We start from the raw sequence: 15,969 nt of genomic DNA on the forward strand, positions 1-15,969 counted from the left end.
TCGTTAACCATTTTATTAACATAAAGCAAAGAAAAACGCTGGTCGTCGAAGTAGTCCACCGAATCCGAAGGAGTCCACAGGATACATGGATCTGTAGAAGAAGTAACAAAACAAACAAAAAAAAGAGTAAGTACATTTAGGGAGAAAAAACTGTGTTAAAAAAAATGTAATAAACACACACACACCCTAAACGCCGTTTACCACTATTCTGAGCCATGACTACAATTTAGTTATTGAATTATTTAGATGTGGGGAAAAAGCTATAAAAAAACTCAAAAAGAAAAGATCCAGAAGGAAACCAGCAGCCAAACCTATTCAGACAGCAGGGAAAGGAACAGACTATTTTTTCTACTACATGAAGTAAATTTCCCACTTTTGCCTATGTGCGCCAAATTTATTAACGCCGTGCAACAATTTAGTAAATTTGTCGCACAGTCAAAAATGAAGTAGAAAAAAACAGGGTAAAAACCAGACGACATAGTAAAAGATTAGTAAATGCCCCTCATGGTTTATATGTAAAATACTAATATTAGTTTATTACGTGCACCTTTGTCTTCTACGTTACAAAATGCACCGGATATTTTATGTGGAAAATGTAAGGAAAACTTTTTTTTCCGCTTTTTCTCTAGATGGCCACGGCAAAGGCTTTGGAGGAGACCGGAACAATGCGTCACATGATTATCCAAGAGAAAATCAGAGTCTCTGTTCAGGATGTGGGAAATGGTTTACGCACAAATTAGATCAAAAAGCTCACATGGAAGAGATCCAGCTTCAATGTTCAGAATGTAGGAAATGTTCTACCAAGAAGTCAGTATCTACTGAACTTCAGAAAATTCATATAGTAGAGAAGCCATTTTCATGTTCAGTGTGTGGGAAATGTTTTACCAAGAAATCAAATCTAGTACAACATCAGAAGATCCACATGGGGGAGAAGCCATTTTCATGTTCTCAATGTGGGAAACGTTTCACCAAGAATTCAAATCTAAATCAACATAAGAAAATTCACAAAGGGGAAAAGCCACATTCATGTTCCGAATGTGGGAAATGTTTCACTAGCAAATCAACTCTAGTGCTCCATCAGAAAATCCACACAGGAGAGAAGCTGTTTTCATGTTCCGAATGTGGGAGAAGTTTTATCCAGAAATCAAAGCTAATACTACATCAAAAAATTCACACAGGAGAGAAGCCATTTTCCTGTTCTGAATGTGGGAAACGTTTCATTAAAAAAAACAGTCTGGTTGAGCATCATAAGATTCACACAGGGGTGAAGCCATTTTCATGTCAGGAATGTGGAAAATCTTTTACACAAAAACCTTACCTTGTCAAACATTATAGAATTCACACGGGGGAGAAGCCGTTTTCATGTTTGGAATGTGGGAAACGTTTCACTCAGAAATCAGATCTTACAGTTCATCAGAGAATCCACACAGGGGAGAGACCGTATTCATGTTCAGAGTGTGGAAAATGTTTTAGCATTAAAGTACGTCTTGTTGCACATCAGAGAATTCACAGAGGCGAGAGGCCTTTTTCATGTAAAGAATGTGAGAAATCTTACGCCTATCAATCGTTTTTTTGTGAACATCAGAAACTTCATGCAGGAAAGAAGCTATTTTTGTGCTAGGATTGTTGGAAACTTCTTTTTCCCCAGAAAATAATTTGTTGTTCATTCACACAGATGCTTCAATGTTTCATTTGGTATGTAGTAAATGTCTTACCCAGATATCAGTTCTGGTCAGAGATCCTGTCAGGAGATGAAGGTTGTTCCCGATGTCTTACATCTGTTAGGAGACGAAGGTTGTTCCCGATGTCTTACCTCTGTTAGGAGACTAAGGTTGTTCCCAATGTCTTACCTCTGTTAGGAGATGAAGGTTGTTCCCAATGTCTTACCTCTGTTAGGAGACTAAGGTTGTTCCCAATGTCTTACCTCTGTTAGGAGAGGAAGGTTGTTCCCGATGTCTTACCTCTGTTAGGAGACTAAGGTTGTTCCCAATGTCTTAGATCTGTTAGGAGAGGAAGGTTGTTCCCGATGTCTTACCTCTGTTAGGAGATGAAGGTTGTTCCCAATGTCTTACCTCTGTTAGGAGATGAAGGTTGTTCCCGATGTCTTACCTCTGTTAGGAGATGAAGGTTGTTCCCAATGTCTTACCTCTGTTAGGAGATGAAGGTTGTTCCCAATGTCTTACCTCTGTTAGGAGATGAAGGTTGTTCCCGATGTCTTACCTCTGTTAGGAGATGAAGGTTGTTCCCGATGTCTTACATCTGTCAGGAGATGAAGGTTGTTCCCGATGTCTTACCTCTGTTAGGAGATGAAGGTTGTTCCCAATGTCTTACCTCTGTCAGGAGATGAAGGTTGTTCCCAATGTCTCACATCTGTCAGGAGATGAAGGTTGTTCCCGATGTCTTACCTCTGTTAGGAGATGAAGGTTGTTCCCAATGTCTTAAATCTGTTAGGAGATGAAGGTTGTTCCCAATGTCTTACATAACCGGAGTCGTCTCTCCAGATCAGGATTTCTTCAGTTTGGTTGCAGTTTACATTGATCTTTCACTGTATATGAGGCATTGTCTATGATTAACCCTTTGAGGAACAGAACTTTTTTTTTCTTTTTTTACAGTTTCCTTTCTGTTTTCCAGCGGTGATATCATGTACTGTACAGACTTTACTGTATGTGTAAATTATTTCATATTTTGAAATTTATTTCATTAAGTTTGTTTATTTAAAACCAAAAACGGAGCCCACAAATAATCAGCATATAAAGGTATAACCCTGTAATAGAAGCAGTGTATACCATACAATATAAACCGTCACCAGGGCGGAGCCTACACAGTCACAAGGGCGGAGCCTAAACAGTCACCAGGGCGGCGCCTACACTGTCACCAGGGCAGAGCTAACAACATCACAAGGGCGGAGCCTACACTGTCACCAGGGCAGAGCTAACACCATCACAAGGGCGGAGCCTACACTGTCACAAGGGCGGAGCCTACAGTCACCAGGGCGGCGCCTACACTGTCACCAGGGCAGAGCTAACACCAGCACAAGGGCGGAGCCTACAGAGTCACCAGGGCGGAGCCTACACTGTCACCAGGGCGGAGCCTACACTGTCACCAGGGCGGAGCCTACACTGTAACCAGGGCAGAGCCTACACTGTCACCAGGGCGGTGCGTAGCCGTGTGTGTATACAGTGCATAGCCGTGTGTGTATACGGTGTGCAGTGCGGAGCTGTGTGTGTTTATATACAGTGTACGGTGGGCAGCCGCGTGTGTATACAGTGTACGGTGCGGAGCCGCGTGTGTATACAGTGTACGGTGCGGAGCCGTGTGTGTATATACAGTGTACGGTGCGGAGCCGCGTGTGTATACAGTGTACGGTGCGGAGCCGCGTGTGTATACAGTGTACGGTGCAGAGCCGCGTGTGTATACTGTGTACGGTGCGGAGCCGCGTGTGTATACAGTGTACGGTGCGGAGCCGCGTGTGTATACAGTGTACGGTGCGGAGCCGCGTGTGTATACAGTGTACGGTGCGGAGCCGCGTGTGTATACAGTGTGGAGCCGCGTGTGTGTGTACAGTGTACGGTGCGGAGCCGCGTGTGTGTGTACAGTGTACGGTGCGGAGCCGCGTGTGTGTGTACAGTGTACGGTGCGGAGCCGCGTGTGTGTGTACAGTGTACGGTGCGGAGCCGCGTGTGTGTGTACAGTGTACGGTGCGGAGCCGCGTGTGTGTGTACAGTGTACGGTGCGGAGCCGCGTGTGTGTGTACAGTGTACGGTGCGGAGCCGCGTGTGTGTGTACAGTGTACGGTGCGGAGCCGCGTGTGTGTGTACAGTGTACGGTGCGGAGCCGCGTGTGTGTGTACAGTGTACGGTGCGGAGCCGCGTGTGTGTGTACAGTGTACGGTGCGGAGCCGCGTGTGTGTGTACAGTGTACGGTGCGGAGCCGCGTGTGTGTGTACAGTGTACGGTGCGGAGCCGCGTGTGTGTGTACAGTGTACGGTGCGGAGCCGCGTGTGTGTGTACAGTGTACGGTGCGGAGCCGCGTGTGTGTGTACGGTGCGGAGCCGCGTGTGTGTGTACGGTGCGGAGCCGCGTGTGTGTGTACAGTGTACGGTGCGGAGCCGCGTGTGTGTGTACAGTGTACGGTGCGGAGCCGCGTGTGTGTGTACAGTGTACGGTGCGGAGCCGCGTGTGTGTGTACAGTGTACGGTGCGGAGCCGCGTGTGTGTACAGTGTACGGTGCGGAGCCGCGTGTGTGTACAGTGTACGGTGCGGAGCCGCGTGTGTGTACAGTGTACGGTGCGGAGCCGCGTGTGTGTACAGTGTACGGTGCGGAGCCGCGTGTGTGTACAGTGTACGGTGCGGAGCCGCGTGTGTGTACAGTGTACGGTGCGGAGCCGCGTGTGTGTACGGTGCGGAGCCGCGTGTGTGTACGGTGCGGAGCCGCGTGTGTGTACAGTGTACGGTGCGGAGCCGCGTGTGTGTTCAGTGTACGGTGCGGAGCCGCGTGTGTGTACAGTGTACGGTGCGGAGCCGCGTGTGTGTACAGTGTACGGTGCGGAGCCGCGTGTGTGTACAGTGTACGGTGCGGAGCCGCGTGTGTGTACAGTGTACGGTGCGGAGCCGCGTGTGTGTACAGTGTACGGTGCGGAGCCGCGTGTGTGTACAGTGTACGGTGCGGAGCCGCGTGTGTGTACAGTGTACGGTGCGGAGCCGCGTGTGTGTACAGTGTACGGTGCGGAGCCGCGTGTGTATACAGTGTACGGTGCGGAGCCGCGTGTGTATACAGTGTACGGTGCGGAGCCGCGTGTGTATACAGTGTACGGTGCGGAGCCGCGTGTGTATACAGTGTACGGTGCGGAGCCGCGTGTGTATACAGTGTACGGTGCGGAGCCGCGTGTGTATACAGTGTACGGTGCGGAGCCGCGTGTGTATACAGTGTACGGTGCGGAGCCGCGTGTGTATACAGTGTACGGTGCGGAGCCGCGTGTGTATACAGTGTACGGTGCGGAGCCGCGTGTGTATACAGTGTACGGTGCGGAGCCGCGTGTGTATACAGTGTACGGTGCGGAGCCGCGTGTGTATACAGTGTACGGTGCGGAGCCGCGTGTGTATACAGTGTACGGTGCGGAGCCGCGTGTGTATACAGTGTACGGTGCGGAGCCGCGTGTGTATACAGTGTACGGTGCGGAGCCGCGTGTGTATACAGTGTACGGTGCGGAGCCGCGTGTGTATACAGTGTACGGTGCGGAGCAGCGTGTGTATATACAGTGTACGGTGCGGAGCCGTGTGTGTATACAGTGTACGGTGCGGAGCCGTGTGTGTATACAGTGTACGGTGCGGAGCCGTGTGTGTATATACAGTGTACGGTGCGGAGCCGTGTGTGTATACAGTGTACGGTGCGGAGCCGTGTGTGTATACAGTGTACGGTGCGGAGCCGTGTGTGTATACAGTGTACGGTGCGGAGCCGTGTGTGTATACAGTGTACGGTGCGGAGCCGTGTGTGTATACAGTGTACGGTGCGGAGCCGTGTGTGTATACAGTGTACGGTGCGGAGCCGTGTGTGTATACAGTGTACGGTGCGGAGCCGTGTGTGTATACAGTGTACGGTGCGGAGCCGTGTGTGTATACAGTGTACGGTGCGGAGCCGTGTGTGTATATACAGTGTACGGTGCGGAGCCGTGTGTGTATATACAGTGTACGGTGCGGAGCCGTGTGTGTATACAGTGTACGGTGCGGAGCCGTGTGTGTATACAGTGTACGGTGCGGAGCCGTGTGTGTATACAGTGTACGGTGCGGAGCCGTGTGTGTATACAGTGTACGGTGCGGAGCCGTGTGTGTATACAGTGTACGGTGCGGAGCCGTGTGTGTATACAGTGTACGGTGCGGAGCCGTGTGTGTATACAGTGTACGGTGCGGAGCCGTGTGTGTATACAGTGTACGGTGCGGAGCCGTGTGTGTATACAGTGTACGGTGCGGAGCCGTGTGTGTATACAGTGTACGGTGCGGAGCCGTGTGTGTATACAGTGTACGGTGCGGAGCCGTGTGTGTATACAGTGTACGGTGCGGAGCCGTGTGTGTATACAGTGTACGGTGCGGAGCCGTGTGTGTATACAGTGTACGGTGCGGAGCCGTGTGTGTATACAGTGTACGGTGCGGAGCCGTGTGTGTATATACAGTGTACGGTGCGGAGCCGTGTGTATACAGTGTACGGTGCGGAGCCGTGTGTGTATACAGTGTACGGTGCGGAGCCGTGTGTGTGTATACAGTGTACGGTGCGGAGCCGTGTGTGTGTATACAGTGTACGGTGCGGAGCCGTGTGTGTGTATACAGTGTACGGTGCGGAGCCGTGTGTGTGTATACAGTGTACGGTGCGGAGCCGTGTGTGTATACAGTGTACGGTGCGGAGCCGTGTGTGTATACAGTGTACGGTGCGGAGCCGTGTGTGTATACAGTGTACGGTGCGGAGCCGTGTGTGTATACAGTGTACGGTGCGGAGCCGTGTGTGTATACAGTGTACGGTGCGGAGCCGTGTGTATATACAGTGTACGGTGCGGAGCCGTGTGTATACAGTGTACGGTGCGGAGCCGTGTGTGTATACAGTGTACGGTGCGGAGCCGTGTGTGTGTATACAGTGTACGGTGCGGAGCCGTGTGTGTGTATACAGTGTACGGTGCGGAGCCGTGTGTGTGTATACAGTGTACGGTGCGGAGCCGTGTGTGTGTATACAGTGTACGGTGCGGAGCCGTGTGTGTATACAGTGTACGGTGCGGAGCCGTGTGTGTATACAGTGTACGGTGCGGAGCCGTGTGTGTATACAGTGTACGGTGCGGAGCCGTGTGTGTATACAGTGTACGGTGCGGAGCCGTGTGTGTATACAGTGTACGGTGCGGAGCCGTGTGTGTATACAGTGTACGGTGCGGAGCCGTGTGTGTATACAGTGTACGGTGCGGAGCCGTGTGTGTATACAGTGTACGGTGCGGAGCCGTGTGTGTATACAGTGTACGGTGCGGAGCCGTGTGTGTATACAGTGTACGGTGCGGAGCCGTGTGTGTATACAGTGTACGGTGCGGAGCCGTGTGTGTATATACAGTGTACGGTGCGGAGCCGTGTGTGTATATACAGTGTACGGTGCGGAGCCGTGTGTATACAGTGTACGGTGCGGAGCCGTGTGTGTATACAGTGTACGGTGCGGAGCCGTGTGTGTGTATACAGTGTACGGTGCGGAGCCGTGTGTGTATACAGTGTACGGTGCGGAGCCGTGTGTATATACAGTGTACGGTGCGGAGCCGTGTGTGTGTATACAGTGTACGGTGCGGAGCCGTGTGTGTGTATACAGTGTACGGTGCGGAGCCGTGTGTGTATACAGTGTACGGTGCGGAGCCGTGTGTGTATACAGTGTACGGTGCGGAGCCGTGTGTGTATACAGTGTACGGTGCGGAGCCGTGTGTGTATACAGTGTACGGTGCGGAGCCGTGTGTGTATACAGTGTACGGTGCGGAGCCGTGTGTGTATACAGTGTACGGTGCGGAGCCGTGTGTATATACAGTGTACAGTGCGGAGCCGTGTGTATATACAGTGTACAGTGCGGAGCCGTGTGTATATACAGTGTACGGTGCGGAGCCGTGTGTGTATACAGTGTACGGTGCGGAGCCGTGTGTATATACAGTGTACAGTGCGGAGCCGTGTGTATATACAGTGTACAGTGCGGAGCCGTGTGTATATACAGTGTACAGTGCGGAGCCGTGTGTATATACAGTGTACAGTGCGGAGCTGTATTGTCTGGATTCCTGGAAGGAGCGATCACATGACCCAGCCTGACTCCTCCCACACACATGAGCGGTCACATGGCCCAGCCTGACTCCTCCCACACACATGAGCGGTCATATGGCCCAGCCTGACTCCTCCCACACACATGAGCGGTCACATGGCCATGACATCATCACAGGTCCTTCAGCCTCCAGGATGTAACATCTTGCTCCTGGTTATTGTGGGACTTGTAGTTCTTTATACACCTGTACACAATGCACACAGGGGCTTTATAGAGGGGACAGGACGCCCCCCGAATATATCCTGAAGAGAAGGAAAACTCCAGCGCCGTATATATAGGATCTATAGAGGAATGTCACCGACCACCGAGAGGATCCTAGAGCTCAGCCTGGAGATCATCTACCTGCTGACCGGAGAGGTGAGGGATTGTGGGAAATGGTCACATGACCTCTTATCTCTAGGGATAATACAGGACATGACCGGAGAGGTGAGGGATTGTGGGAAATGGTCACATGACCTCTTATCTCTAGGGATAATACAGGACATGACCGGAGAGGTGAGGGATTGTGGGAAATGGTCACATGACCTCTTATCTCTAGGGATAATACAGGACATGACCGGAGAGGTGAGGGATTGTGGGAAATGGTCACATGACCTCTTATCTCTAGGGATAATACAGGACATGACCGGAGAGGTGAGGGATTGTGGGAAATGGTCACATGACCTCTTATCTCTAGGGATAATACAGGACATGACCGGAGAGGTGAGGGATTGTGGGAAATGGTCACATGACCTCTTATCTCTAGGGATAATACAGGACATGACCGGAGAGGTGAGGGATTGTGGGAAATGGTCACATGACCTCTTATCTCTAGGGATAATACAGGACATGACCGGAGAGGTGAGGGGTCTGTATATAGGGATATTTATCGGGGTCTCTCCATACTCAGGATTACACAGTAGTGAAGAAGACATCTGGAGAGTGTGTGGCCCCCAGCAGGTCAGGAGGATGGAGCAGGGCCCGGGGCCCCATCACGGAGCCTCCACCTCCCTCACTGATACCTGAGAGGAACAATGAGCAGAAGATCCTAGAACTCACCCACAAGATGATGGAGCTGCTGACTGGAGAGGTGAGCGCTGCTGGGAATGCTGGGACATTATACAGGAACACAAGGGATGATGGGTCTGGATGATGACTGGATCATTGTGTGTGTCAGGTTCCTATAAGGTGTCAGGATGTCACTGTCTATTTCTCCATGGAGGAGTGGGAGTATATAGAAGGACACAAGGATCTGTACCAGGACATAGTCATGATGGAGGACCACCGGCCCCGAACATCACCACCGGGTAAGATATATTTATTATAGACCACCGGCCCCGAACATCACCACCGGGTAAGATATATTTATTATAGACCACCGGCCCCGAACATCACCACCGGGTAAGATATATTTATTATAGACCACCGGCCCCGAACATCACCACCGGGTAAGATATATTTATTATAGACCACCGGCCCCCAACATCACCACTGGGTAAGATATATTTATTATAGACCACCGGCCCCGAACATCACCACCGGGTAAGATATATTTATTATAGACCACCGGCCCCGAACATCACCACCGGGTAAGATATATTTATTATAGACCACCGGCCCCCAACATCACCACCGGGTAAGATATATTTATTATAGACCACCGGCCCCGAACATCACCACTGGGTAAGATATATTTATTATAGACCACCGGCCCCGAACATCACCACTGGGTAAGATATATTTATTATAGACCACCGGCCCCGAACATCACCACTGGGTAAGATATATTTATTATAGACCACCGGCCCCGAACATCACCACTGGGTAAGATATATTTATTATAGACCACCGGCCCCCAACATCACCACTGGGTAAGATATATTTATTATAGACCACCGGCCCCCAACATCACCACTGGGTAAGATATATTTATTATAGACCACCGGCCCCCAACATCACCACTGGGTAAGATATATTTATTATAGACCACCGGCCCCCAACATCACCACTGGGTAAGATATATTTATTATAGACCACCGGCCCCGAACATCACCACTGGGTAAGATATATTTATTATAGACCACCGGCCCCGAACATCACCACTGGGTAAGATATATTTATTATAGACCACCGGCCCCCAACATCACCACTGGGTAAGATATATTTATTATAGACCACCGGCCCCCAACATCACCACTGGGTAAGATATATTTATTATAGACCACCGGCCCCCAACATCACCACTGGGTAAGATATATTTATTATAGACCACCGGCCCCCTACATCACCACTGGGTAAGATATATTTATTATAGACCACCGGCCCCCAACATCACCACTGGGTAAGATATATTTATTATAGACCACCGGCCCCGAACATCACCACCGGGTAAGATATATTTATTATAGACCACCGGCCCAGAACATCACCACTGGGTAAGATATATTTATTATAGACCACCGGCCTCCAACATCACCACTGGGTAAGATATATTTATTATAGACCACCGGCCCCGAACATCACCACCGGGTAAGATATATTTATTATAGACCACCGGCCCCGAACATCACCACCGGGTAAGATATATTAATTATAGACCACCGGCCCCGAACATCACCACTGGGTAAGATATATATTTATTATAGACCACCGGCCCTGAACATCACCACTGGGTAAGATATATTTATTATAGACCACCGGCCCCCAACATCACCACTGGGTAAGATATATTTATTATAGACCACCGGCCCCCAACATAACCACTGGGTAAGATATATTTATTATAGACCACCGGCCCCCAACATCACCACTATTTATTATAGACCACCGGCCCCGAACATCACCACTGGGTAAGATATATATTTATTATAGACCACCGGCCCCCAACATCACCACTGGGTAAGATATATTTATTATAGACCACCGGCCCCCAACATAACCACTGGGTAAGATATATTTATTATAGACCACCGGCCCCCAACATCACCACTATTTATTATAGACCACCGGCCCCGAACATCACCACTGGGTAAGATATATTTATTATAGATCACCGGCCCCGAACATCACCACTGGGTAAGATATATTTATTATAGACCACCGGCCCCGAACATCACCACCGGATCAGATATATTTATTATAGACCACCGGCCCCGAACATCACCACCGGGTAAGATATATTAATTATAGACCACCGGCCCCGAACATCACCACTGGGTAAGATATATTTATTATAGACCACCGGCCCCCAACATAACCACTGGGTAAGATATATTTATTATAGACCACCGGCCCCCAACATCACCACTGGGTAAGATATATTTATTATAGACCACCGGCCCCCAACATCACCACTGGGTAAGATATATTTATTATAGACCACCGGCCCCGAACATCACCACTGGGTAAGATATATTTATTATAGATCACCGGCCCCGAACATCACCACTGGGTAAGATATATTTATTATAGACCACCGGCCCCGAACATCACCACCGGATAAGATATATTTATTATAGACCACCGGCCCCGAACATCACCACCGGGTAAGATATATTAATTATAGACCACCGGCCCCGAACATCACCACTGGGTAAGATATATATTTATTATAGACCACCGGCCCTGAACATCACCACTGGGTAAGATATATTTATTATAGACCACCGGCCCCCAACATAACCACTGGGTAAGATATATTTATTATAGACCACCGGCCCCCAACATAACCACTGGGTAAGATATATTTATTATAGACCACCGGCCCCCAACATCACCACTATTTATTATAGACCACCGGCCCCGAACATCACCACTGGGTAAGATATATTTATTATAGACCACCGGCCCCGAACATCACCACTGGGTAAGATATATTTATTATAGACCACCGGCCCCCAACATCACCACTGGGTAAGATATATTTATTATAGACCACCGGCCCCGAACATCACCACCGGGTAAGATATATTTATTATAGACCACCGGCCCCGAACATCACCACTGGGTAAGATATATTTATTATAGACCACCGGCCCCCAACATCACCACTGGGTAAGATATATTTATTATAGACCACAGGCCCCGAACATCACCACCGGTAAAGATATATTTATTATAGACCACCGGCCCCGAACATCACCACTGGGTAAGATATATTTATTATAGACCACAGGCCCCGAACATCACCACTGGGTAAGATATATTTATTATAGACCACCGGCCCCCAACATCACCACCGGGTAAGATATATTTATTATAGACCACCGGCCCCCAACATCACCACTGGGTAAGATATATTTATTATAGACCACCGGCCCCCAACATCACCACTGGGTAAGATATATTTATTATAGACCACCGGCCCCCAACATCACCACCGGGTAATATATATTTATTATAGACCACCGGCCCCCAACATCACCACTGGGTAAGATATATTTATTATAGACCACCGGCCCCCAACATCACCACCGGGTAAGATATATTTATTATAGACCACCGGCCCCGAACATCACCACCGGGTAAGATACATTTATTATAGACACCGGCCCCCAACATCACCACTGGGTAAGATATATTTATTATAGACCACCGGCCCCTCACATCACCACCGGGTAAGATATATTTATTATAGACCACCGGCCCCTCACATCACCACCGGGTAAGATATATTTATTATAGACCACCGGCCCCCAACATCACCACCGGGTAAGATATATTTATTATAGACCACCGGCCCCGAACATCACCACTGGGTAAGATATATTTATTATATACCACTGGCCCCGAACATCACCACCGGGTAAGATATATTTATTATAGACCACCGGCCCCGAACATCACCACTGGGTAAGATATATTTATTATAGACCACCGGCCCCGAACATCACCACCGGTTAAGATATATTTATTATAGACCACCGGCCCCGAACATCGCCACTGGGTAAGATATATTTATTATAGACCACCGGCCCCCAACATCACCACCGGGTAAGATATATTTATTATAGACCACCGGCCCCCAACATCACCACTGTGTAAGATATATTTATTATAGACCACCGGCCCCCAACATCACCACTGGGTAAGATATATTTATTATAGACCACCGGCCCCCAACATCACCACTGGGTAAGATATATTTATTATAGACCACCGGCCCCCAACATCACCACTGGGTAAGATATATTTATTATAGACCACCGGCCCCCAACATCACCACTGGGTAAGATATATTTATTATAGACCACCGGCCCCCAACATCACCACTGGGTAAGATATATTTATTATAGACCACCGGCCCCCAACATCACCACCGGGTAAGAGGAGACTCTCATTGATGGTAAAGGAGAGAGCAGTATTGGGGCCCCTAGATCCCCCATCATCTGATCATCCACACAATGTATTCAGTCACTGTGTGTCTCCTACAGATGGATCCAAGAAGAGGAATCCACCAGAGAGATGTCCTGCTCCTCTGGATTCCAAGGACTGTCCGGGAGGAGAGGACAATGTCCTACAGGATGATCAGGTAGAGAGGACAATGTCCTACAGGATGATCAGGTAGAGAGGACAATGTCCTACAGGATGATCAGGTAGATAGAGAGGACAATGTCTTACAGGATGATCAGGTAGATAGAGAGGACAATGTCCTACAGGATGATCAGGTAGATGGAGAGGACAATGTCCTACAGGATGATCAGGTAGATGGAGAGGACAATGTCCTACAGGATGATCAGGTAGATGGAGAGGACAATGTCCTACAGGATGATCAGGTAGATGGAGAGGACAATGTCCTACAGGATGATCAGGTGGAGAGGACAATGTCCTACAGGATGATCAGGTGGAGAGGACAATGTCCTACAGGATGATCAGGTAGAGAGGACAATGTCCTACAGGATGATCAGGTAGATGGAGAGGACAATGTCTTACAGGATGATCAGGTAGATGGAGAGGACAATGTCCTACAGGATGATCAGGTAGATGGAGAGGACAATGTCCTACAGGATGATCAGGTAGAGAGGACAATGTCCTACATGATGATCAGGTAGAGAGGACAATGTCCTACAGGATGATGAGGTAGATGGAGAGGACAATGTCCTACAGGATGATCAGGTAGATGGAGAGGACAATGTCCTACAGGATGATCAGGTAGATGGAGAGGACAATGTCCTACAGGATGATCAGGTAGAGAGGACAATGTCCTACAGGATGATCAGGTAGAGAGGACAATGTCCTACAGGATGATCAGGTAGATGGAGAGGACAATGTCCTACAGGATGATCAGGTAGATGGAGAGGACAATGTCCTACAGGATGATCAGGTAGATGGAGAGGACAATGTCCTACAGGATGATCAGGTAGATGGAGAGGACAATGTCCTACAGGATGATCAGGTAGATGGAGAGGACAATGTCCTACAGGATGATCAGGTAGATGGAGAGGACAATGTCCTACAGGATGATCAGGTAGATGGAGAGGACAATGTCCTACAGGATGATCAGGTAGATGGAGAGGACAATGTCCTACATGATGATCAGGTAGATGGAGAGGACAATGTCCTACAGGATGATCAGGTGGAGAGGACAATGTCCTACAGGATGATCAGGTAGAGAGGACAATGTCCTACAGGATGATCAGGTAGATGGAGAGGACAATGTCCTACAGGATGATCAGGTAGATGGAGAGGACAATGTCCTACAGGATGATCAGGTAGAGAGGACAATGTCCTACAGGATGATCAGGTAGATGAAGAGGACAATGTCCTACAGGATGATCAGGTAGATGGAGAGGACAATGTCCTACAAGATGATCAGGTAGATGGAGAGGACAATGTCCTACAGGAGGATCAGGTAGATGGAGAGGACAATGTCCTACAGGATGATCAGGCAGATGGAGAGGACAATGTCCTACAAGATGATCAGGTAGATGGAGATGACAATGTCCTACAGGATGATCAGGTAGATGGAGAGGACAATGTCCTACAGGATGATCAGGTAGATGGAGAGGACAATGTCCTACATGATGATCAGGTAGATGGAGAGGACAATGTCCTACAGGATGATCAGGTAGATGGAGAGGACAATGTCCTACAGGATGATCAGGTAGAGAGGACAATATCCTACAGGATGATCAGGTAGATGGAGAGGACAATGTCCTACAGGATGATCAGGTAGAGAGGACAATGTCCTACAGGATGATCAGGTAGATGGAGAGGACAATGTCCTACAGGATGATCAGGTAGATGGAGAGGACAATGTCCTACAGGATGATCAGGTAGATGGAGAGGACAATGTCCTACAGGATGATCAGGTAGATGGAGAGGACAATGTCCTACAGGATGATCAGGTAGAGAGGACAATATCCTACAGGATGATCAGGTAGATGGAGAGGACAATGTCCTACAGGATGATCAGGTAGATGGAGAGGACAATGTCCTACAGGATGATCAGGTAGAGAGGACAATGTCCTACAGGATGATCAGGTAGAGAGGACAATATCCTACAGGATGATCAGGTAGATGGAGAGGACAATGTCCTACAGGATGATCAGGTAGATGGAGAGGACAATGTCCTACAGGATGATCAGGTAGAGAGGACAATGTCCTACAGGATGATCAGGTAGATGGAGAGGACAATGTCCTACAGGATGATCAGGTAGATGGAGAGGACAATGTCCTACAGGATGATCAGGTAGAGAGGACAATGTCCTACATGATGATCAGGTAGAGAGGACAATATCCTACAGGATGATCAGGTGGAGAGGACAATGTCCTACAGGATGATCAGGTGGAGAGGACAATGTCCTACAGAATGATCAGGTGGAGAGGACAATGTCCTACAGGATGATCAGGTAGAGAGGACAATATCCTACAGGATGATCAGGTAGATGGAGAGGACAATGTCCTACAGGATGATCAGGTGGAGAGGACAATGTCCTACAGGATGATCAGGTAGAGAGGACAATGTCCTACAGGATGATCAGGTAGAGAGGACAATATCCTACAGGATGATCAGGTAGATGGAGAGAACAATGTCCTACAGGGTGATCAGTTAGATGGAGAGGACAATGTCCTACAGGATGATCAGGTAGATGGAGAGGACAATGTCCTACAGGATGATCAGGTAGAGAGGACAATGTCCTACAGGATGATCAGGTAGATGGAGAGGACAAT

The 15,969-nt window shown here is 48.9% G+C and overlaps 1 protein-coding gene across 1 annotated transcript in view; it reads left to right on the plus strand.

Annotated features, from left to right (window-relative positions):
* The window catches only part of LOC130317332 (zinc finger protein 420-like), a 45,307-nt gene that overhangs the window by 18,342 nt on the left and 10,996 nt on the right, over positions 1-15,969 (plus strand). Inside the window, exons 6-10 of the mRNA XM_056552841.1 lie at positions 630-1,614; positions 1,720-1,780; positions 8,708-8,887; positions 8,975-9,104; positions 13,230-13,327. Coding sequence (XP_056408816.1) covers positions 630-1,614; positions 1,720-1,780; positions 8,708-8,887; positions 8,975-9,104; positions 13,230-13,327 — 1,454 coding nt within the window. The remainder of the gene's footprint in view (positions 1-629; positions 1,615-1,719; positions 1,781-8,707; positions 8,888-8,974; positions 9,105-13,229; positions 13,328-15,969) is intronic.

This window comes from Hyla sarda, unplaced genomic scaffold (assembly GCF_029499605.1).
Source record: "Hyla sarda isolate aHylSar1 unplaced genomic scaffold, aHylSar1.hap1 scaffold_199, whole genome shotgun sequence".
Classification (NCBI taxonomy): Eukaryota; Metazoa; Chordata; class Amphibia; order Anura; family Hylidae; genus Hyla; species Hyla sarda.